At 42.0% G+C, this 25,845-nt stretch overlaps 1 protein-coding gene across 6 annotated transcripts in view; it reads right to left on the minus strand.

Annotated features, from left to right (window-relative positions):
* The window catches only part of DENND5B (DENN domain containing 5B), a 103,396-nt gene that overhangs the window by 14,660 nt on the left and 62,891 nt on the right, over window positions 1-25,845 (minus strand). For 3 of the 6 annotated variants that reach the window (XM_086884824.1, XM_086884822.1, XM_086884823.1), the window contains 9 exons: window positions 24,926-25,113; window positions 21,232-21,765; window positions 19,649-19,880; window positions 17,423-17,573; window positions 8,651-8,744; window positions 5,178-5,309; window positions 4,057-4,209; window positions 3,509-3,587; window positions 2,212-2,293 (listed from right to left, as the gene is read on the minus strand). In XM_086884824.1, coding sequence (XP_086740950.1) covers window positions 2,212-2,293; window positions 3,509-3,587; window positions 4,057-4,209; window positions 5,178-5,309; window positions 8,651-8,744; window positions 17,423-17,573; window positions 19,649-19,880; window positions 21,232-21,765; window positions 24,926-25,113 — 1,645 coding nt within the window. Of the gene's footprint in view, window positions 1-2,211; window positions 2,294-3,508; window positions 3,588-4,056; window positions 4,210-5,177; window positions 5,310-7,535; window positions 7,647-8,650; window positions 8,745-17,422; window positions 17,574-18,758; window positions 18,846-19,648; window positions 19,881-21,231; window positions 21,766-24,925; window positions 25,114-25,845 lie in introns of all 6 variants that reach the window. The other 3 variants (XM_086884821.1, XM_086884820.1, XM_086884825.1) reach the window with 2 other exon arrangements.

A 25,845-nucleotide genomic window follows, 5' to 3' on the forward strand; every position in this document is an offset into this window, starting at 1 on the left:
TGGGCCCAGCTCACATCCTCTAGCGCAAGCTCCCCACAGGAGGGAGGCACAACATGGACATGAGAGCAAGTGCTGAGAGCGAGGAAGAGCTTGCCCAAAGGGGAAGGATCAGAAACTGGAATTCAGCTGGACCAAAGGCCTTGATGTTGTCTGGTTGGGTTGGATGTTCAGCAATGTCTGAAGGGTGAGGCCATGCTGGAAACAGGCTGTAGCTGGAAGAGGGGTGGGAGAGATGATGCAGATTTGTGCCAGGGAAAAGGCTGGAGGGAGTACCCCCAGGCTGGCTTGTGCCACTGAGATTCCATGCAGAGAACCAAAATAAACACCCTGAGCATCTTTCTGACCACATCTGTGATGCCTGGCTTTTATAGGGGGCAGAGGACACACCACAGTACCTGTAGCACACGGCACAATCAGAGCATGACTGTGACTCAGCCCTGCTTTTAAGTTGTTTACATAACTTTGCATGAGCCATCAGAAACAAGCCCTGCTTAAGGCAATGCTTAATCCTCCAGCCATTAGTTTAGTCAGCACCACAAGCCCTGCAATTTAACAATTACCCATCCTTCAACTTCAGCCTGGGTCTGTGTGTGCAAACAAATATTAGGCAGCATTCCTTCCAAGCAGGAGAAAGTATGCCTTGAGATTACAGATGACAAATTCAACTCACCATCTGCCCAGTCTTTTCTATGACCAGACATGTTCATGGACAATCACAAATACCCATGATATTACAAAAGGTAGTGTTCTGCTTCTGTGCTTTTTGTCTGAAGAGCAGTAAGAAAGACTTTTGTGATTCAAACGAGAGCTCAGATCCGTGCTGGGCTTTCATTACTCCAGTGGAAGCTCGTGGAAGACAGAACCCATGCACGCAGCAGTGAGCACACACAGCCTCCTGTCAGCAAAACCTCCCAGCACAGGAGTTTCCGCTCCAGATCCTCCTTCATCCTTCCCTCAGACTGACCCTCTTCATGCCTGTCAGTCTCCCAGGACTGAATTAAGGAGAGAGCTGCCACATCCCATGAGGGGGATGCTAAAATGGCAGACATGTGTTCAAAATGACCTCTTGGCACTACATCCCTAATTACACTGTATGTATTCTCTCTTTTACACGTTGTTTTAGCTGCACGTGGCATGTCATGCTCTTTGAAATCAGAACAAAAGACTCAAACTACAAAGCATCAAACGAAAAGGTTGCACACTGCAGGTGGGGAGCACAGTGATTTTTGTTCCCAGAAAAATCTGACTAATCTATCAACATACACAGTAAAAATCACATCACTGTAATCAGTGTTCTGTGAACTAACTACAATAAATCATATTTTTACCCTAAGGTTCTTTTGCCATATTTTTATAAGAAACAGTACTCACGTTGTCTTACACATTAAATTGCAAGCAATTGCTCTCAGCTCTTTACAGATGCGCATTATTGCATTACTCCTCTCTTTTCATGGCATGTTTATCCCACTGCAATCCTTAGCCCTGGCAAGACAAGTGTCAAAACAGTGGCCTGTCCTGGCAATGGCTTAATCAAGGAGATGCCCTGAAGAACTTCTGCCTGCTGCTGTCACACCAGCCTCCACCTCTTCTGGCTCTCTAATCCTCCTGGTTCCAAACAAACACTGTTTGAAAAGGTCTCCAGAGTCAGGCTGTGGTCTACTGCAGAGAACCTGCCCTAACTTCACATCCCAACTTTAAATCATCCAAATTCGGATTGAATCAGACAAAGGTCTGATTCAATTTCTAAACTTGTACATTTATTACTATCTGCCATGAATTCTGCTAGCTGAAAAGAAAGAATATTGCTCAGGCATTGTGAACATGTGTTTATGTCCCTTTGCTTTGTCTAACAACTGTACTTGCTGGGTCAGTAATTAAAAAATGAATGAATGAAAAGAAACAAACTGAAAATACCTAGGAATTTAACATATCTGCTGTTATATGTAGAAGCTGGCTTTATTACTGGAAGAAATCCCCTGGGAAAACAGAAATTACAGTAACACGCGTGGTTTTCACTGTTCACTAAAATAGATCAAGTGAATGCACAAAAATGTTTTTCAAAACAGAAAGGCAACATGTTGTAGATTTGAATGTGAGCTGAGAGTTTAAATCTCATTATCCTCTGTAGACCCAATCCAGTGAGGTCTAAGTGTTTACCTTATGCTACACAATTAAACCCACAATTAATGCTTTAGGAACAAAATTGCATACCTCATATCTTGTATCAGGGAAACCCTCAATGTAGGCAGAGTGATTCCTGTATCAGACTTTCGTCTTTCTGTTCCACCACCAACTAGAGTGGAGAAAATACACAGTTAACACTACAGTAATAGTCTGCAATGCATTTGTCTCTACATACAGCTGAAAACAATATTAAGCAGCTGGTAAATGCACTGTTTCTGTGCATTGTCATTAATTCTGTCCTGGAAATGTAGAAATAGACAAAATGAAAATTCTGAATATATTACCTATTCCTTCCTTAACCCAGCACTGAACTTGGGAGATCTAGCTTCCTTTTTTTATTTTGTATGTGAAATACCTTAACTTAAATCTGTATAGCAGTGAGTTTTATTAGCAAGAAGTTTCTATGGATAGCTCACAACCAAGAACAATTCAAATAAAATTAAGCTACAGTAACATATTCAATGCAAAGAATGCTGTGCATTTCTGTGCTCTGATCAAACCACTTTGTGGTGACACATTTTGCTCTCAGGAATTTGTGCCTGCCAGCCAGATTGTTCAGTGCATTACTCATTGAAGCTTATTAAAAAGTCCTTTCATGGGAGAGACTAGTTTGTCCATAAATGCCTCTTTGAGGACAGATCACACAAGTTCCCATCTGCAGGATCTGAACTGAAGAATCCTTGCAAGATGATCCACTGAAGTTCAGAAACTTACTACAATACCCCAGCCACTGGGCAGGGACACCTCAAGGTTATCAGAAAACCTCTCTTAAAGCACACAAGTAATTTAGTGATTGTAAGGGGCCAAGGCAAAGCATAAACTGAGCACATAGACGGCTGGACAGAGATTAATCACACAATTTCTGAACTGCACCACCCACCAGTATAAAGATTTACTGAACATGGAGTTACTTATACTGGGATTTGAGAGACAGATCGTGCTCACTAAAAGAAAAATGCCAGCTGTCTTATTCCCAGCTCCACACTTTCAGCTTCTTCAGAAATTATCTCTTGTGGAGACACTGCTTCTCATGCCTCACTCAATGATCACTAAAAGGGAATGAAGGTAGTGCACATACATCAAGTGATTTTCCAGACAAGGATGGAAACTATGTCCCTTTGCCTCCAATGATTTCAATCCATTTTGTCCAGACATCAAGACATCCCCACAATGATTATGAGAAGTCTCAAAATCTAAGTGTGGCATTAGCAAGCAAACACACTGAAAATCCTGCATGTGGTTTCATGTGGTTGCACTGTTCCTCCCATGGCTGAGTTCATTTGCTGTGATGGACTTCTCATGGAGTCACCTGCCAAGTACTCACCTGGAGACTCTGCACTGTGCTCTTGCTTCTCTTCTCTCTCCTGGTACTGAAGTAAATGGGACCACAGTGCAGATTTCCCCTGAAAATGGAACAGGTAGTAGGTTGCTTTAAATAAATCAGGCAAAAAATATAACCAATAATGGCCAATAAACTTGGCAGAATAATGGAATGGCATTTGAATGGGTAAAATGTTCAGTAATGAAAACCAATCCTTCTCTCTTGAGCCTCTCAGGGAGAGAACCATCCCATCGATCCAGCAGTCACACCACCCACTTTGTTTCTTTGTCCTCCCTCTGGGTTTCCTTTGTGAAGGTTGAAAGGGAATAAACCAAACATGTACTTGACAACATCACCAAAATTTCCAGTGGGGAAAACCCCAAAAAAATCCCCCCGCCACCCCAAAGAAAACCCAAACACCCAAAACTCCTCAAACCTTTGCAAAATATGAACCAGAGACACTGATCTCAAAGATACTTCCTGCTTTATCTTGGAGTTGTACCCATGAGTAGCAGCTTAAAAAGCAGAGATGACATACAGTATTTACCAACCTGCTTGACCTGCAGACCATGGCTCCAGATTCTTTCTAGAAGATCACAGAGACTGGCAATCAGTGTATTTTCCTCCAGACCTGTTATGTTGGCTTCTCCATGCCCCAGCTCAACTGCTTCATGGCCCATTTTCTCTACCAACATGCGTTTAGTCTATTAAAAGAAAAAATCCCAACAGTTTCTAAGAATATTATCCAACAAGGGACAGAATTTACAGATGGGTTTGCTTACACATGCTTAATCTAGAGACCATTGCTAAGAGAGAGAAACATCAAATCTATTTGCAGAGATTGTAAATAACAACAACAACAACAACAAAAAAAATTGCTTGATTACTTTGAATCACAGAATACCCTGAGTTGGAAGGGATCCATAAAGATCAAATCCAGCTCCTGTGACTGCACAGGACAGCCCCAAGAGTCACACCATGTGTCTGAGAGCATTGTTCAAACACTTCTGGAACTCTGGCAGACTTGGTGCTGTGACCACTTCCCTGGGGAGGTTATTCCAGCTGTCCTATTTCTATACCCTTTATCTGTTGTCCTATTTCTATGCTGGTGATTTATTACCAAGCAGAGTACAGAATATATCATCAGTCTTACTTAGCTTCTGTTTTAACTCTTGTTACAGCCAATGAAGTTTAGCACTTAGGTAAGGAAGAATACTACTAACTGCAACAGACACAAAGAAGCTGTATATCTGTGGCTATAAAAGCTTTTTTCTTACTAGGAATTGTTAAACTTCATCTGCTCTGCATAAACAACATGCACAAGCCACTCCTGCTGAATCTTCCCTTTTGACCATGGGTCTCCAGGCCATTCTGTTTAGGCTACATGTCAATATGAACAATTAAAGGAAATCCTCCAGAAGATGTCTGGTCATGCCGGTTCTCCTTCCTGTCTCTTCTACTTCTTCCATCAACTTCAACTGATCATAAACAGAAGAGCGAAAACACGTTCCCTTCTCTTCTAGCTGGGGAAAAACACTACAGGGATATCCACCCTGCAATAACCAGCTATTCCAACAGAACAATGCCATTCCAGCTGTCAACCAGAAGAACATCTGCAGGTGCTATTTGAGCTCTCTGCAATCCAGAGGAGAGCACAAAGGGAATGACCTACCTTCATGCGACATTCCTTCAGCAACCCTTCCACAAATTTCCAGTTGGTCTGTGCAATCACAGCTGGAGAGAGGTCTGACAGTTTGGGCTGCCTTAAATTTTTACCCAAACTTCTTGCCTCCTGCATGTATTTCTAAAAATAAAGAGAATGCTTTTAGATATTAAAGGTCAGAGTAACTCTCCTCATCCTAGGCAAGCAAGGTGGTAAATTAAGTTTGTGTTAATCTAGAAACACAATCTTGATTTGTCTGATGTTTAGGTGTCAAGCTGGAGAAGTGGCATGATCCCTTTTGACAAGAGAAAAAGCAAGATATTTTCCTGAGTGGTACAGAATCAGTCAGTGAATTGTGCTGTTAGTCACTAGCATGAAGTTAGGCACAACGAGTGCATAAAGTGTAATACCTCCCTCACTCAGCAATAAAGTCAAAATGCCAAGGAAAGTTTATTTCCACTGTTATTCCTCAGTTTAACAAAAAAAATCAGAATTGTCTAATTATATATTAACTATATAGGAATTAACTATACATGAATAGAAAAAAAACCCTTGAAAATAAATTTTAAGAAGCAGAAATACACTTAGTTAATGAGAAAGATTTCATCCAGTACTTTTCATCTAGATACTTTATGCAGGAAAAATGGGACTTGATCTTATTCTCAATTAACTTCTTGATTACAAGTGAAGCTCATTTTAAACTGAACTGACACTTGGGATCATTCATGTTCTTACAATGGTAATTGTTAAGTATGGACAAAAATCAGCATACTCTTTAAAAAAAGATCCAAGCTATAATTTAAGACTTTCAAACTTTCCTGCTCCACTGCCTTGTCTTTAGGAATAGGGTATTTTTTTGTTTTGGTCTGTTTCTTTGGGGTTTTTTTTTTTTTTTTTTTTTTTTTTTTGTTAAGCCAAAATCCACAAACCAACCAGCAAATGACCTCTAACCCCATCATCAGTGAGAGAGCTGCATGCTGAGCAAGGCTCAGAAGTTGGCAACAACTATCAAAATGTTGTTCAAACATTATTAGTGATTTTTATTCTTTAAAAGAATGAGAAGATAATAGAATGTTGCCAAATAAAAGTCAAAAAACAGTGCTCATAGCCTGGTGTGGGGATGCTCTGTTTCCATAGTGGGTTTTTATCCAGTTAATGATGCCACTCTGGGGGATGGTATTTGACAATGACCAGTCTTTCCTGGAAGGAGCAGATCATGTCCCTCCAGGGAATTCTTGCTGCTGCTGGCTGGGGTTTCTGGGGAACTGAGAGATCATTATGGCTGCTGCATCCTTGGAGCTTTCTGTCTGGGTAGAAAATTTATTCCATAGAATCACAGAATGCTTTGGGTTGGAAGGGACCTTAAAGATCACATAGCTCCAAACTTTCTGCAGTGGGCATGGACACCTTCCAGTAGATCAGGAAAAGAAAACAATGAAGTTAATTAAGTTAATTGAAATAGCACCTTTTTTTTTTTTTTTTAAAATGGGAATACAGTTTTTCTGATGCAATCAGATTTTCTCAACACAGAAATATGGACCAGAACCACTTAGCATCACCCCAACAGATCAGACAACAATGAAGGGTTCTGCCATGAGAAAGCTGTGTTCCACTGAAGTTCTCAGGCAACTACAGTTTCACCAATATTGTAAGGATTTTAAAATAGTTCAAAAACTACATGTAAGAATAAAAGAAAAAAGCTACCGAGGATGAAAGTTCAGCAAGCAACCTCACAAGTGACTTCCATCTCAGTGCAAAAATTAACAGCAAAACCAGTGAAAAAATAACACAGGGAATATATAACTAGAAAAACTAATATTTCTTTTTAAATGTGAAGGGATAAAAAGTGTGGTTATAGTCTGAAGAGTACAAAACACAGATAGCCTCACTTTATTCATTATATATCTTCTTACTATATTAAAATTTAAAAAAAACAAAACAAAACTCTAAGGTTCTAGAGAAGAATAAGGGTGGGCTGAGACTCAGTTGATTGCCCTTTGCCTGTCCATCAGCATCCATGCACCACCACCCTCTTGCACACTGGGACACAACGATCAGCAGCCAGAAAGCGATGCGTTTGGGATCTGACATCCTAAACTGAATTGCCAGGTGAGCAACATGCGCAAAAAAACCCCAAAGCGAAACACAATTGTTGTCTTTTAGCTTTGGAGCCACTGTGTTTTCCAGGGAGCTGGTGTGGAAGCTCCTTTCCAGCTACTCTTCCGATTATAACCACACCTCCAAGCGCTACAGGGACGTGCTCATACTCTACAAGAAAGGGGCATGTTTGAGACGCAGCAAAGACAGAGGTTCCTCATGCTAACAACATCTCAAAAGCAGCTTTCAACGAGAAAAACTAAAACATACCAGGCAGCATTCAGAGAAGGACTTTTTAGGAGGCCGTGCAGGAGGGGGTGGTCCCTGATCCCACTCCCAGAAGGCCATTGAGTTCTGATGAAGCAAAAGCTCCTCCGATGGCTAAGAGGAGGCAGATGCCCCAATGGCAGAACAGCCAGAAAGAAAGAGGAGACAAAGCAAAAGAAGCATGCATATGATCCACAGCCAAAAAAAGAAGAAAGTAAATACATGACAAAATACTGAACAGGCTCTGCTGCGATATACACGCACAAGGCACCATTTAAAATATATTTGCAAAGCCATGTTAGCAAAAATAGCAACAAACAGGTACAAGTGCTGTTTTGCTGTGTTTCCATGAAACATCATTCAAAGCTATGGCTGAAGAGTCCTCTCATCCACTCAGGTTCTTTTGGAGGGCAAACTCCAATACTGACCCACATTATTCACTGAGTTTTACCACAAAACAGCATGAATGTTACATTTTTGCTAGTGACATACATCAGAAGCATACGGACATCAATGGAAAAATGTGGCAGAAAACATTTAATGAAGGATGAGGAACTGAAAAGATGGGAAAGAAACACATGTATGTGACTGACATTTACAAGATGCATGGGAGCTTCCAAGCTTTAGGCACAAAAAGGCCTCAAAGTCTTAACCTTTCAAATAGGCATGCTCGTGTCAGAAATCTATGTAAGAGAAACAAAAAAAAAGTTCCTTTAAAAAACAAGGAATCCTGCCTCATTCACTTCTACAGTGCTGACATTTATTCAAGGACTTAACTTTTCCAGAGACTTCCATCCTGGCCAGAGTTTGACAGCTGCACTGCCAGGGCTCTGCTGTCTGTGTGCAGTAAAATGGCCAGGGTCTAAATCAGCAAATAAGCCATTTTCCTGATGACAATGGGGGCTGTTTTGTTCCAAAATAATAAAAGCACTTTATTTATGTTGTGTGCTTCACAGTTGTACAGCATCTGTGACAAGCAGCGCAGCATCCAAATGCCTACAGAGGCCCAACCAAACCATACGGCAGCCACAAAACTGCCCCACCTAATAGGCACATTTCTGTCCAAATCTCCACCTCCTGGATCACAGCTTGTGCTGCCCTCAGATGAGGCCACCCACCTCCCTCATGTCATTGTCCAGCCCGATGTGCTCCGAGTGCTGTCGCAGGCGGTCCTTCCTCCGCTGCGTGGTGGTGCTGCGGCTGGCCCAGCGGCTGGGAAATCAGAGAGAGAGAGGGGACACGTGTGAGCAGGAGAAAATCAGGAGCTGAAGGACATCCAATGGGTCTGCAGCAAAAGAAGGGAAAGCCCAAGGACCTTGCAGTAAACGCGGGTGAGAGCTGGTGCCTGACTTCCCCATGGGAAACCATCTGTGAGGTGACAGACCAGCACTAACCCAAGGGACAAAAATCCTGATGGAAACGTGGCCAGCTGCCTGCCAGGGTCTCCAGTGAGAGCTCCTGGTACCTGAAATGCAGGTCATGCCACAGCATCATGCCATCACCAGGTAAGTCACTGTACTTGGTTACCCAACACCACTGCTGCGTTTGACAAGAACGGTGTCTTCAGCAAAAACTAAAATACAATGATTTAGTTTGAGTAGCAACTTCTACAGTTTCGATCTTTTGTGAGAAGTGCTACTTCTTTCTCCACATTCTGTGGTACTTCCAAGAATTATTTGGACAAACTTCTCATTGCCATTTTAACAACTGTTACTGGGTGCATCTAAAGGTTATAAACCTATCTAAAGGTTATAAACAATACTGATGCTCCTGGGATTAGTTATGTTGCTATTTTCACTTTTTTTTTTTTTTTTTAAATTTGGTTTCTAAGTACAACAGAAAGCCTGGGATCTTTTCCAACTCCTCATGTATGTCCAGTTGAATCTTTTGTCTCTCCACACAGGTGGTATTGGTGAGGACAGCAGTCTCCAGATACCAAACCCATGTGTTTCTGTGTGCACCCCAAACAGAAGCACAGACAAATAAAACTTGGGATCTAACTGTTTGGGCAAGGAGTTTCAGCTGGTGACACAGGCAGATGAATGCCTGGGGAGGAAACTCTTGCAGAGAGCTGGACTTGGGTTCTGACATCTTGGGCAAAACACCGGGGATGTGTAGGGAGGGGAATCTGACCCAAGAGTAATGCAGGGATGTGGCCCCTGGTGGCCAAGAAAAGCCTTCTGCTTCCAGAGAGAAGGACTTTGCAAATGTGTACATAACTATCTTCATCAGTTCCTTCAGAGAGTCAACCAAAGACTGAATGTTGGCTCACCACACAGATACAAAGGGAAAAAAGGCCACAGGAATTGTTGTTTTGAAAGTCAAACTGAAGTCCCATCGTACCTCACAAATGACATAAGAAAACAAGTACAAAGGAATAAATCTGGGTCTGCATGTAATTATGGTTCATCACCTCAGTATCCCATATGACAACACATTTATTTTTAAAGCAATTTTACTTTTTTGTGGCCTCAAGTCTCTGCTAACACAATGAAACAGCCCAATAGGTGTCTGCACAGCAAATGCTGATACCTTCTCAGAGGAACACATCACTGACATAAGTGTCTTTGCACCTCCACAAAAGTCTCAAAAATGTACAGCCCCTGAGTTTAATAAGTCACCATTTTAATTTTTTTTTTTCAGAAGCAACAGCCAAAGCCTCATTAGATGATTAAGAGAGGGGGAAAATAAACCCCTACATTTTAATAATTGCAACCAACAGAAATCCCACAGAAAAACACTCTGTGGAACCAAGGATAGAAGGTATTAATGTGACTTTAGCCACTTGGCTCTGGAGACCTTCCATTAATTGCAAGCCAGGACCGTGTTTATGTTTCACACAACATAACACACTGGAAATTTAAGTTTTAAATCAAATATTACCCCATATCATAATTTTTCTGTTCCAATTTATATGCTTATTTTCTGAATTCTAGACAGAGCTTGGATCCATCTCCACCCTGCATTTCTGCATTTGCTGGAAGATGAAAGAATTACTTTAAGTGTCCTTTGAGGGAAAACATCTCACCAAAGGTGAAAGCAGAATGAAAGCCACAGAATAATTACAGAATAATGCACCACCATTAAAGCATTTTCAGTTCATTCCAGAGCTGTACCTCATCTGGGAGACAGAACAGACCATTTTCCACATTATTAATCTGAACTATTTGAATGTTTTAATCATACAAAAGTGAAGATTATTGGATGTTTATGAAAAAAAGACAGCTGCTTATTAGCTGGAGCAATTACACACAGTGAGCTCCCTCTTTTCCAAACTCTAAGTTAAGGAAGACGAGCTGTTGAGTCACTGGGTGAGGTCTCTGTGTTCGGATGCTGCCCTGAATCTCTCTGGGAGGTTGGTGAAGATCTAACAGCAGATAAACAGGATTAAGCAGCTAAATCTTTTAAAGCCTTTTCTTTACTGGGCCACATAGAATTTTCCCAAAACAGTGCTTCAGTATTACAATAACCATTCCTTCTCCTCAGCAGTGACTGCATTTTAAATTGTTCTTCCTCTCCCTGTGATCACTTGAAGTGATTTTAAGGGGATAAAAGCCCCAGTGCTCGCACCCTCTCCTCATGGCTGCTGAAATCCCACGTGGGTACCTCTGCTGGCCCTGTCAGCAGCTGCTGCTCTATTCATACCTCAGCCCAGGTGCTGCCAAATCAGCAAGGAAAGCTGTTCTCCCACCAGCTTGCTGTCAGCCCTTAGACTTGGGCTTTTCAGATAACCACTGCTGCCTGTATCCCTCCTCTCCTTGTCCTGAGGAGATGAAGCCCTGATGTGCTGGATCCCAGCCTGGATGCTGCCCAGGGACTCTCTGCCCCCAAAAAAGCCTTCCCCCTTTAGTTTTTTGCTGGCAGGGCCATGAGCATGGACTACTGGCACATTTTGTTTCCTCCCTGCAGTGCAGGCATTGCTACAAGCAGCAGGTCTCTGGGGATGGAGCAGATCAGCTCGGGTGCGGCGCTGCACGGAGCCCAGGGACAAGCTGCCCCCGTGGAGAAGTGAGGAAAGGCTCATTTCAGTGAGCCTGTCTGCATCTAACTCCCATGTCCACAGATGAATGCTTCTCACCCCCAGGGACTGCAGAAAAGCAGTGATATTTCAGAGGAGGGACCAGGGAAGACTGTGCTTAGTTCAGCATATGGAAATGAAGTAAGGCACCTCCAACTAAGACCTTTGTAACAGGAATGCAGTCAAGTCAGTATCGTTTAGTATCAAATTAGACCCAACAAGCACAGGAATAGGTTTGCAGAGGTTGGAGGGAACGTAATGGTGACATTTGAAACATCCCATGTTAAATATCATCTTTTACATTTCTATAATAAAAGAGGTGAGGCAGTCAGCAGCAAAGCTGCACTGTCAGAAACAATCTAGCAAAACAGCACCTCACACCAGGGACTGGCCATGCTGTACTGAGACCATGTGTACATATCTCTTTCTTCCCCTACCTTCTACCTGGCTCCCCTTTTTAAAGCTCCCTGGAGAAATGAAGAAACTGTGTCTTCCCAAATCAGACATGGGTGGAGCAGGCAAAACATGAATGTGCTGCTAGAGAACTTCTTTCTCAGATGGATTTAACCACTATTGCTGTCACCATGAAAATCACTACTGGAATTTACAATCCATTTACAGTGACAATGGAGAGAAGGAAGGAGACAAATGCACAGGATAGAACCTAAATCTCCTCATATACACCATCTGGTGAGGCAGGCTGCTATTGAGGTCTACAAACCACGACAATACCCATTCTACCTATATATGTCCATCAAAGGAGTTATCTGAGTTTCTGCACTCACAAATTAGCACATAGCTGCCCTACAGCCTCCACCAAACCCCTCTAGAGCATGTTAAACACACACAGGCTGCACATCAAATTCCTTGGGCTCAGATGTAGTTTGTGTGGGACTACACAGAGATTCCAAGTCAAACACATGTCAGACCAAACAAGAAAAGGAATGTTGAAACTGAGCTCCACCTGATCATGGATGGGCTGACAGGGGAGGGGATCCACAGCGTAAATCTGCTCCACAAACACTGCTCCATGGTAAGGAGAACGAAGGCTTAGGTGCAGACTTAGGCACCTTTTCCATCTCTGCCATCGGGTGGAATAGGAAAGCTTTGAAACTGCTCATAGGGTGGACAAAAATTAGTAAAAAGCCTTTAAGAGAGTGGCACTGCACTGACAGAAAATAAGTGATTTTAAAGGGTGGCACACACAGCTGTCATCCTCTGCAAGGAAGAGCTGGAGTGAATTGCCAGCATCACCTCTTAAGCCCTGAGGAACCACTGTCCTATGAGGTATTTAATTTGCAAGTCCCTTGAGACACTAGTACTGCTCAGGAGACAGCAAATGGAATAGCAGATGCAAGGATCCAATACCCATTTTCCCCTGTCAGATTTAATTCTGCATAGCTATGTTAAAATGAGATATTAACTCAAAGAAGTTAATTGCACCTCTCCTGCCTTGTATCAGTTGAGCAGAGGATCAGTAGCTCAGGAGACTCACCCATCAGGTTCCAAATCCACAACATGTATTTCCTTTACAACCTTTAACTACAGATTGTCAGTCACACTTCATTCTTGAAAATGAATGTATTTGAGTACAAGTGGCTCATATTTTCATTGCACCCATCAGTGGTTTGCTACATTAGGTTACCCTAAGTATAGTAACTGCTTGTTTCAGATTTCCTTATGTAAAAGGTGAGCTTTTACTACTCACAAAATGTAAATAATTTCGGTGCTGTGTGTGGATGGCTCACTGCTGACTCATTCCATGCTCACCTAGATGCACTGCAGAGATACCACTCTGTATTAGTTGCAATTCTTTGGCTTGATTAAAAAAGAAGATAACTTCATTTAACACAGCCTTAAAACAGCACCCAACAGACATGGGGGTAGTAAAGGCCATAAAATATGAAGAACTCATTAAAAGAGAAAGACCATTTGGCATACAAAAAATAATTTAGTTAAAACCAGAATAAATTCTGCCATCACACAGAGATACATCAACCCCTTTGCATTATATATACATCATATTTCCTTGAAAATCATTATCTGATGTTAGATGCTAGCAACAAGCAAACAAGAATCTTGTTTAAAAATGAGAACCACAGCCCCAGGCAGACAAACCCTTCACAGTTCCCAGCTTGAAGGAGGAAGCCGAAGATGAAAGCCACAGGATAGTGCCCACACAAGTCATGTCACAAAATGGAGCACAAAATTGAACCAATTCCATACACTCCTAGTGCATGGGTTTTGTAAATAAATACTGACACAGTAGTCAGATCAGCAAAATGCAGCTCAGGAGCAAATAAATACCTGGAGAAAGCAAACAAATAACTTCTGAAATCTGCTTCATGGGTAAGAGCAACACATCACTCAGCAAAAGTGTGAGGTTAGAGGCCAAGTACAGTGGGATCTGTGCTTGAAGACTGGGACTGTGCCCTCCCTTGGGGACTGCTGCAGGAAAGGTAGGACAGACAAAATCACAAGGCTCACAGGAAGCTGGGATGCAAGAGAGAGGGCTCAGGTAAGAAGTGGCCAGGGCAAGAAAGAGGAAACAGTCTGCTCAGGAAAGTAAGCAGGGAGGAAAGCAGGGTTCCAAATAAATAAGTAGGGGGGTGGAAAGCAGGCCTAAACAGAGAGGAAGGCAAAAAAAGGGTAATTACAGCCATTTTTAAAATGTGTAACAAAGCAAACCCTTCATTTGAAAACCAAAAGAAACAAGAAAAAAAATCCATTCAGTTGTTCTTTGAAGGCATTGAATACAAATTGCCAGAATGCAAATATATTCCCATGCTTGGGAATCACTGTTTTCCTCTGCAATATTTAATCTCATTTATCAAGCTTCTTAGTACAAATTAAGTTACAAGGTAATCAATTAGATTGAAAACACAGCTTGTTTCATTGTTTTAATTTTGCACTGTAAGCATATTCCCCCTAATTTCACAATTAGCTAATCAAAAACCATGAAGTGTTTATGTAGCTTGGCTTTTTGTCATTCAAATTCCACTCCTGCAAATGCACCAGCCAGTGGAGTCCCAGCTACAATTTTAAAGCCTGGCAGAAAATGCACACAAGGAAGAAGGGAACACATTGAAACCACAGTGTGGTGCTGGGGTTTGAGAAAGAAAATGAGGGCTCTGGAAACCACAGCTCCTGTCCAGAATAATAGAGAAATAGCCTGTTTTCTCCTGGGATATTTTCTAGGAGGACTTCTGCAGAAACCATCGCTTTACAGGGTCAGAGCAGAGTGGAGGGGATGCTTTTGTACCCAGAGGAAGCCTGCAGCTGCTCTCTGTAGATGCAGAAGGTTTTCCCATGATGTGGGGGATGTATCAAAGGCAAGGAGCACAGCAAGTCCCTCAAGTGGGGACACTGCTGTCTGATGGGAAGGAGAACAGATCTGGGTGGGGTGTTTCAGTTTGGGTTTAGTTTAAATCTCACAAAGGATCTAGATCTGAAACGAGAAGTGCTTGCTGTCTGACATTATATTTGTGATTTAGATACAACATATTACACATGCAACAGCCCAGTAACTTTCAGAGGTATCTCCAGTGCCCCTCCTGCTTACAGGAAGCTAGATAACATTATCAGCTCTGGTTATATATTTGTTTGTTTATCAGCCCAGAAAGGGAAGCAATAAATCCCTGATTGCTGGCCACTGGGGACATGTTTTCATTAAAACAGCTTTGAATTGGTTTATTTGCTACTGTCCAGCAACAATTGACTGCAACATGGGAATTATTCCCCATTTCCCAAAAATACACTTCCATACAAAATTCAGGACAAAATTTGCTATGTAAAACCGAAGCCTGAAAAAATGATTCTCATCTACACAGCAATATCCTTTGCATTAATTTTATAATATAAACACACAATAGCTACACCTGAAGAGTCTGGAAATGTAGCTGGAATGTTCTCCTACCCCATACCCCCAAGCAACACTCCAGTCCTGTGAGTAAAATGTATCTCTAAGAATCATACACCGGGAAATTCAAGTTAATGGAAGGCTATACTTCAGTTGATTTTGTGGTCAGAAAAATCATGCTGTATTTGCAGAAAGAATGGAAAAGCTGTTCTATACATGGGTGTAAAATCAGTGAGAGAAAGAGTCTTCTCAGTTGCTCACATGAAAACCAGGAAGAAGAAAGATATAAACAGATGGTTTTGAGATTTTCCAATTACAAGCCTTTTTTGGCAACATACAACTGGAGGAATTCCAAACATTTGTCACTTGGACATTGCTTTGTAGTAAGTAATAGGGTTTTGGTACTTACAAATTCTGAAACATGCTGCAATCTAAATCAAAATTATCACTCAAGGAGTTAAAGTCATTTTATAACAGGTACCAATCTAACAGAAGCAAACCTCAAAAGGCATAAGCAAAACAACTTTTAAGTGATGCTTATTCACAGATTCACTAAGAGTTGCAATAGAGAGAGAAGTTTTAAGCAACTTTAAGCAGGCTGGGCACACTCACACTATTGCTGACACTGTAAAACTGAAACCCACCCATAAGGGTAAGAGGCAGACTGCTAAATACAGCATGTCACAAGATGAAGAAATCCTCCATTCTTCAAGGGACCATTACCCATACAATTCTGTCTCCATTTGCAGGAAGACTGGAAGCAAAAGAACTTTAAAATATGTGTTCCTCCTTTTTTGGTTGATCCTGGGTTTTTTTAGATTTCTGTTAAAGAACTCCATTTCTTTAAACATTCAGTACTTAAGGATATCTTATCTTTTGCAACTCTTATTAATAACTTGCAATTCTAGCAGGTTATTAAAAAGCTATTTTATTTTATTATTTATTTTATTAAAATGCTTAGCTAGCATTGGTATGCACAAAAGGTGTATAAATAGAACAGAGTGGGCACCTCACACAGAAGCTCAGAGCAGCATGTGTGCATGCACATGTTTAAAACAAGAGGTAGTTTTAATATTTGGACAATTGCAGTCTTTGAAGCTTTTGGATTTACCTGTGCTCCCACATTTTGGCTTCCAGAAACTGAGGGCTTCAGCTGATAATTTAACGAGCTTGTAATCAACGATGCACAAATATTTCACTTTTGAAGAGGGAGAAACCCCTCATTCATGGGTTTTGAAGGAAAAAAGATTAAAAATAAAGGAATTCACAGCACTTACTTTGTATCATAACTGCACAGATGTAAAGTGTATCAGTGCTCCGGGCTGCCATTTCACATTAAGTAAATGAACCATGTAATGGCATGCTCAATTCCACAGCTATAGGTACCCCTACCCTCTTTATCAAAGTGCACCACAGAACCTTATAAGACTCAAAAAAGAAACCCAGGTACAGAACCACATACTTTCCACCCTCACCAAGTTATTCTTCCAGGGTATTCCAATGTGGCAACCGAAAGAGAGCTACAAAAATCTCCGGGTCACGTAGTAACTGCTAAAGAAAAGAAAGGACCAGAATGGACACTAATTTCATTCCACATGATGGTGTCAAGGTTTCAACACCAAAATTTCTTTCAGAATCTGAATTTTGACTTGAGATCCCAAATTACTGTATTCAGTGCAAAACAGCCAAATAATTCATTTGAAACTCATGAGACCAATTACAAAGCAAAAACTATGCATAAGAAGACAGAGTAGTTAGCACTCAACAGAAAACAGCAGTGAGGAATCTTCCCCAAAACGGAGCTAACGCTTCCTGACATAACCCAAACTATGGGGATATTTTCAAAAGTCGCAGCCCATTCAAACCAGAAATGGAAACATTTGTGTTTCCATTGGGAAATTGGGTTCATTAGACTGGGAACATGCCATCTAAAGTTAGGACTTCTCTCCAATGATGTGAATCGTTTGTATGAGAAACCTGCTTTTAAATCCAGAAAATAAAAACTGCCCTTACTTGTTATTGGTGGGTCCTGTTGCCAAGACATCCGACTGCAGCTTTGGGAAAAATCCTTGCTCGTATTTCCCTTGGCCAATCTTCATATCGAGCAGGTGAGGGTGGATGGCCGTGTGGTCAATCTTCATCAGCCGCTGCTCGATGGACTGGGCTGCAGGTGACAGTCACAGGTGAACAACTGTGTCACGGCGCACCCGAGGGCACGCGCTGCCGCAACAGCGGCCGTCATGCTCAGACCCCTGAAAACCCACTAGAAAGTTAAATAGTGACCTCAGACACAGAAATCTGCCACTCACAGAGGTGAGGAGACACTTGTGCTGGAGGTTTTTTTAATTTTGCTTTTAGTTTCTTTACCCAACACAATGAGCACTGGTGCAAGCAAGTTAGCTGTTAAGCAAGCAGGTATTTACAGGAGCCTACAAGTTCCATTAGGAATTGGCAAGAGCAGTGCAAGCTTTCCCTGAAATTCCTTCTTTGATTTTAAGGCTTTCTCAGGAATGTGTGTTAACACAGACATCCAAGGCCAGCTGCAACCCCTGTAGGAATGGGCACCTTGCTTAGCTCCAGACACTTTCCCTGAGTAGATACATGGAGGGGGACACCTGAGTTTTGCAATTATCTGGGACTATAGTGATCCTCCTCCTGAAACTCGATCTGCCTTCACTGGATGACAGGCCTTCAAAAAAGCATAGCTAACTGCAGCAAGACATGAACAGCATCAATAGGATGAGCAGACCCTTGGAAACAGGGAAAGCTATGGTAAGATGAGAGAGGGCTCCCTGGGAATCTCAGCTGCACTGAGACCAGAGCAGTTCAAACCTTTGCCTCAAGGACTTGAGGGTTTCAATCTCAAACCTTGAGCAGAATGAAAATAAAACCTGTCACCCTCTTAACTCGTATGTGTGAGGTGTATGGGCGAATTCAGCGTTTAATTAGCAACTTTAATATTCAACTCCTTCTAGCCCATCTATTAACAGGCAGGCCTGCTCCTTCAGCCTATCACAGCTAGTGAATACAGATGCAAAATGTGGAAGCTAAAACTGTTTTCCATTTGTTAAGAACAATGCAGAACTAATTTCCTATTTTATAAAACTGTGATGGGAAAGAAGCTGTCACAAGATTTACATACATTATCATTAGAAACTCAGCAAGTATTTTTTTTCCCCTCTTAAAAAAAAAATATCACTTTGTATGGTTTCATTTTGGAGAAAAGGAGTGGGTAGTGTGGGGTCAGAGGATTTGAAGGGTTCTGAAAACAGTTAAACAAACAGGTGCTGGATCAGTGCTGGGGTCACATATACTGTGAATAGTAAATATGAAGGAAAATTCATATTACTATCAGTCTGCTGCTTTTCACAGGACAGAAAATGAGGTTCTGGTGCCACAATATCTGCCAAAACTAGACGCTGAATAGACAGCTGACCTGCAAATTAGAATTGGGTTTAGACAGAAAAAAACAGACACAGATTTCTATTTCTGACATGTTTATAATAAGTAAAACAATGAGGGAGTTAAAAAAAAAAAACAACAACCATGAGAAATGTGTTTGCCCTAGCTTACTAATACGTGTTCCAACACATTTAGGAGTATAATTTCCCTGTATTACCTAGAAATTAAATAAATACTTGCACAAGCATTAAGTAAGAAATTCAAGTATAATTTGAAAAGGCATCCTGTGACAGTAATGGAAAAAAATTCCAAGCCTTCAGTGCAGCGTATTGTTCATTAACACTGAACATCTATTGCTGGAGGTACTAAATATGCCACACAGGATTACGTCCCCTGCTGCTCTAACCAAATGGTGCAAGGCAAAACAATTTCTTTTTATGGGAAGGGGGAGACAAGGCCAGTGGAGCAGACACTGGGGCTCGACTCCTCAGTGTGGCTGGCACTGGTCCCACCACCAGGGTGAAGGAAAGCTCTCCTGGCAATGGAACAAGAGCTGCCTGAAATGAGAAACTGTGAGCCAGTTCCATTTGGGTTTGGCTTGATTTTATTAAAGGCACCAGCCTTGGAGAGCTAAAAGGGAAGGTAAAGGCTCCTGACATTTCTGGTGTTTAACAGCACGCTCAAGTTTTTGCTTAGATGAGACAAGACACTGCTGAGTCCTCCTCAGGTAGCTCTAGGACTTCCTCATCAACTGCAACGTTCAGATGACTGAGGACCTCTATTTCTTGGTGGCTGACATTGTACTTTTGAATATTTTACCAGCCCATCTGAACATACCTGCTTCTTTCAAAGTGCTGCATTTCTGGTAGTTGGATGTCCGCAGTGCAGGGGCCCTGACATTGTATAGCCTTATTTTCTCAATTCGGGAGTCAAAAACTCGTAGAAAAGGGTCCTTCTCTTCCCATTGGGACATTATCTTATTGTCTATGAAGGTTGCAAACATCTGTGTTTCGATGAAGTGTGAAAGGAATGGGAGGTAAGGCTCGGGTTGGTCCGAAAGGAAGGAAGCCTGAAATACAGAACAGCTCATTAGTGCCATGGTCCCACCTAGAACTGATGTGCCCAGCCATCCTTCGGCACAGAACTGATCCAGCAGCCAGCAGGAAGGCTTGGACAAGGCTTCCCCCACCATAAAAACACCTCTCAGAGAGCTGTGAATCCATCTGCAAAGGGGTTTGGTTCACAACTGTAAGAATTAAGCAGTCAGGGATGTTTTGTGATAGCTGCAACAGAGGGAATATGGAGTTACTGAAGTAGTGCTCGTTCTGCCTGCTTTTTCAAAGCAAGCTAGCAGCTATCACCCCCAGGAATGAACCCTGTGAAAGGCATGGCAGACCATCACATGTGCCCCCTTGGGACCTCTGGTCTGGGCATCGTTGCCTGGGACCATATCACTTATTAAGGTGTCACACATATCAAGAGTGGTACAGTGCTCCTCAGCTGATGCTCTTCTGCGATGTTACACAGGGCAGTTAATCACAAATTTCCAATTAGAACTGACTGTGTGTCTAAGTCTCTCACTGAGCTTTGAAAACCCGAAAATTAACAGCCCATTTTATTGCAGAAGCACTAGCAGAGATGGCCTAAACAGCCCCATCCTTTTGAATGCTGCACTGCTTGATGCCTGAAAACAAACAAACCAAGAAAAGGCATTGCAGCAATTTTTTTAAATAAAAAACTTACTCAGATCAGTATTTAGTCTGTTCCTCACTGTTCATCCTTTTAACCCTTTCCTTAGAGAAGGACTTATATCTAAGAGATAATGGCTAAGAACACTGTCCTCTTCACAGGGCCACTCAGCAGCTGTGTAAGCTTCCCAACATTTCCTGTTCCTTCTGCTATCCTCCCATCTCTTCATATCCCCATTTCCAGCCTCAAGGGATTCCTTTTCCCTCTTGTGCATACACTACAATGGAGTCATGACAATACTCTTTAAGTGATAACCTTCTTCAGAACATTACCCATTACAAAAAACCTCTACTGTAACATTAGGGAATATGGAAGACTAGATTTGTTTTTTGTCTCAAGTGTGCACCTCTCCTCTCAAAGGAAGAAAGCAAGACAGAAAAAGAAGTCACTTTGAATTGCTACCCTTCCACCAAGGCCACAGGAGCAGCCCCATGAGCAAAGCAGAAGCCTGCCAGCTTGGTTTGTACAAGCCAGGATGGCTCTGAACAGCTCAGTGGATGTGCTCCAATTTACTCTGGCAGGAGATCTGGCCTTGTGTAATGGAAATGGACAAATCTCTCAGTGAGGCAGATGAGGAACGGCAGATTAAAGAGTACCTAGGCTATATATACAAATACAGCTATCCTCCCTCCCCCTTTTAGATGGAGACATGAATACATGGCTATCTTTACTTTGTCAAAGTTTTGCATTTGTTCCCTGTTTGTCAGCCACGACTCCATGTCGGGGGCAGCCTGGATGACGAAAGCCTCATAGTCTGCGAACATCTGCGTGAAGCGGTTGGCAAAAACCTCGCGTAGCTGCACGTTCAGTTTGTAGTCCCTCAGCTCCAGCTCCTCACATGACAGCTTCCCATCCTTCTCCTCTGTGAGGGGGGCGGTGATGGTCATCTTCTCCATGGTCACGCCCGTTCTCTTGGCCAGGGCCTGCAGGCGGGCGATCGTCTCGTTGCCTTTCAGCAGCTCGTACATGTTGAGGGCATTGCTGGGGATGTTCCCATTCTTCTTGTCGTTCACCAGGTCACTAAGAACCAAGTTCTTGAGCTTGGTGGCGCTGTCACTGCAATGCAGGTTGCCTTCTGGAGGGATCCCGAACTGCAGGAGAACCTCGGAGATTTCCTGGATAAACTCCAGCTTGTTGGGGAACTGCGGGAATTCCTCTGGCAGTTCGATGAAGTGGTTATCGATGTCGACAAAGCACAAGTTTGCCTGAAATACAAACAACAGTTTCAAAATGGATGCTCAGCACTGAAGTGGTTCCTCTGTGATGCAGCCTTTTCTCCCAGGGTGCTTCCAGAGAGAAGGGTAAGTGCACACGTATGCAGGACACTTTAGCAATGCTGTCTAGCCCGTGACATTTCAGACTCCAGTAAAGCTGAGGGTCAACTGGATGACAAATAAAGGCTCCTGGCCATCTCCTGTTAACCCAGGACATGCAGACCCCAAACTTCCCAGGACAAAGATTTCATATGCCCTCTGAGAGCAGCCAAGGACACACCAAGCAGGAAGCGCAGCACCACTTCTCAGCCCACGTAAACACCCTTTGTGTGAATTACTGCATCTCACAGGCATGTTTATTTTACCAGGATCCAACTGCAAGAACCCTCTGCAACTGTGCTACCAAGAAATGAGACATTCAGAAATGAGAAAGATGATGCTGCTTCAAGCAAAACTACAAAAGAGGGTCCCATGGAAATCCTTTGGGATTATGTCTGAGTACAGCTTTGTCCAGTCAAGGCCAAGTCTTATTTCCCCACTCCCTGACCCCCTGTTTCCATGGAGGGTTTTAATATTGGCAGTTCCTCTGCCTGAGATTTAAAGAGAGTGCTCTTAGCTTTGCTATGAGTGGAGATGGATCTCAGCCCATAAGATTAAAGCTAAGTGAAGACATTAATCTAGCAGAGCAGATACTTTTACTAGGAAAGTGTCAATGGATAGAAGAACCCCACATAAAAATTAATTACATTGCAAATGCACCCTCAGGAATAATAGCAGAATGAAAAACAGTAATTGATCTTCTGAACAGCAGCTTACATCTGAAATTCACTGTCTGAGTGCACTGAGTAAAATCTTAAACCAGGTCAGATTCCCAAGGTGCTGAGCTCTGATGCTTTTTATCCTGGCATAAAACTGCAGTACAGGAGATGCAGAAAACCCATAGGGCAGCAGCAGGTCTTTGTTACCCTGACTTGGCCATTAGCACAGCTCCTCCGCCTTCTCCCAGGCACTTTTAGTGCTCTTTACCTCTTACCAAACACCCCAGACTAACCTTCAGATTATGTGACGATAAATGATTTATTTTCCTTCATTTTTGAAAAGGTTAATTTCAGCAGGACAATACATTCCACAGCAAAGATGTTCATAATATATTGGCTATTTCAGGGACATGTTTATTAACATTAATCACCTTTCACATAGATACTTTAAAGTTTATTAGGATTCACCTGGTAAAGCAGAAGTGTCCCTTCAGCTTTTTTTGTATTAAATTTAGTCTGTACAGAGAAAAGCATTTTTTCATACAAAATGATTTGCTTTATTTAACTGTGCAGCTATTACACAGTTGGGGTATGCGTCAGTACAGTTCTTCAGCTCAGGGACTGCCTTCCTATCTATCAATATTTCATTTCAAAGACTTTTTAATTTCAGCTCTGCATATCATTTACAAAATTTGAAAAATGAGATTTGGATTCAGAAAACCCTTGGGGAATTGGTCTCACTTCTCTCTTCAGAAACATCTGATGATTAAAGTTAATGCAGGGAGATTAGTAACCTTAAGACAGCATGATGGCCAGTTGTTAGAATTTTTATCTCTAACAAACAAATGGTTTATATTTAGAGCAAGAGCTTGAAAAGCTAGCCCCTAGCTTGAACAATAAAAGAATGCTGATGTGAACAGCGCTTCATCACTGCTCGCATGCTGAGGGATTTTTTATTTTTTATTGTCTAGAGAATTTGAGATTCAAGATCTTCCCTGTTCAATGTCTTCTTTCTCTCCCTCTACCACAATTACTGGACATTTAGTATTCATAAATGCTGGTATTTTTCACTCATTTGTTAAATATCATGGAGGGGGCAGATTCCACCCCACTCTTACTCTTCCCTCCCTGGTGATATTTGTTATTCCAATGATAGTGCAATATTAAATACTGTCACATTAAGATTTTAATTTATGGAAAATGACAGCTTAATCTGCTAACCAAAAGCATGTGACTAATAATTTTAAAAATCGTGGTAATTATGTAATAAAAACACAGTTTTACTGAGGAACATAGCTAGATAGCAGCTTTGCTTCCACACCAGTAGAGATTTCATGTGCTTCAGTCACTGTATCCATGAGGTAAAACTTGATTTGCAGTTCCATGCCACTAAGGCTGACCCAGTCACCTTCATGCAATATGTAAAATAGACCTTCATCAAAAATTGTATTACCCTGCCCTGTTTGTCCCTCCACTTCCACACAAAACCTTCCACTCCTGCATATTCTCCTCTGCTGCTGCTCCCATCTGTCTTCTCAGTCCGACCAGGTACTTGGAAGCCTTAAGGACTCTGCTCCCCAGGAGAGCCACTGTCAGGAGATGTTCCTGCTGTATGAGCAGATACTCTTGGGGTTCACACTAATTTTAAGAAGAAACCTAAGTTTAAAAGCACATGGCATGCTCTGGTTCCAGTCACCATCTGGAATGCAGACAGGTGAGCCATATCCCAAAGATTTTGCCATATGGCCAGGTTAAAACGTGAAGCATTTTTAATCACCTTCAGCAAATTTTGAGGGGAAAAATCTCCATTTCACTCTCCACCACCACCACCAAAGATTTAACCCTGAGGTTAAAAGGAGGATGACTCCTCCTTTCTTTTTTTTTTCCTCTCTAAGTGTTTCATAGGCACAGTATTAATGCAAACCTGGCCCAGTGATGGAACACATGGGCTCAGCCACGGATGGGATGGGGCTGGCAGGACAAGGCACGCTCCTCAGCAGCAGGAGAACAAGGACATGTTTACACCATCTAGCAACTGCACCTGAGATCCAGATCCATCAAGATCCCCCCCAAATGAAATGCTCTTTAGCCCCCTATCATCAGTAGGACTGCGACGCTGATGGGGTAACAGAACCTGGTGAAGTGTGTGATGTAGGGAAAGCCAACAAGCTTTGTCACAACAAACAGCAGAAAGAGAAACTTTTGGAAATCAAAACAGTGAGTGGTACTAAATTAAGAAATGGACAAAGAAGGGCTATGGAGACTTCCCTGCTATCTCACTCCACACTTTCCACAGAGCCAGAGAAGCCTCCTAACACCAGGCACTATTTTCCAGCAGTAAATCACACAGTATAAGGCATTTCAGGACAGCAACCCCAAAGGTGGACACTGACCTCCTGAGGCAGCTCCAGCTTGGAGCGGTCGGTTCCCTCCTTAGACTGCAGCCCCATCAGGTAGGGAACAGGAGCATCCAGAAAATGCAGGAGAGACGCAGGAAGGATGGGGACATACACATGCTGCCACTGAAACGGGAACAGCAGTGTTGTGATTCCCTCTGCCACCGTCATCAGGCGCTGATAATCTAGACATGGGAGAGAGAAAGATACAAATTGAATTATCTCCCTGTGTTCTGCTTTTGAGATCTGTTTGGCAAGGACATCAGTGAGAAAACAAGACAGTAACCGTGCTTGTATGATAAGATGTTGTTTGGAAAAAATGCAGTACTTAAAAACCTTCAATATTATTTAATCCATTAACACTCATTCTTTCTTCCCATAAAGAAGCTTTTGAGCATAGATATTCGTACCTTATCTAGATCCATTCTGTCATTAATTTATTAAAAAGATACCAAAAGTTCTGTCTCTAGTACAGGATAATAATACTCTAATTCCATAATAAGCCTGTGTTTTTACATGGGAAGAAGAGGAGAAAGAAGTGAACTTCAAGGAAACATTGAGGTTTCTTGCTTGCTCCTGCCTGCCTGCTTCTGCTCCACTTGCTACTCTTTCTAAAGCTGAGTGTCCTTGCCAGCTGACTCATCTTGGCCACATACCAGCAGAAGTTTACAGTCCCTAAGTATATAAAAGCAGTGTTTTTAAGTTAAATCTAAACAGAAGCCTAATATAAATTTAGTTCTCAAATATATTTTGTGTAGCTAGTATATTTATATTACATTACTTTCCCAAATTTGTATTTCACCCACTAGTTAATTTGATTTTAATAGGACACTGTGTATTATTTTTTCAGTTAAAAGTTATTTTGGTTCAGCTGAGCTGGATGCTTCAGAATTTGGGTAAGAACAAATTATTTATCA

Source organism: Cyanistes caeruleus, chromosome 4 (assembly GCF_971803275.1).
Source record: "Cyanistes caeruleus chromosome 4, bCyaCae1.hap1.1, whole genome shotgun sequence".
Lineage (NCBI taxonomy): Eukaryota > Metazoa > Chordata > Aves > Passeriformes > Paridae > Cyanistes > Cyanistes caeruleus.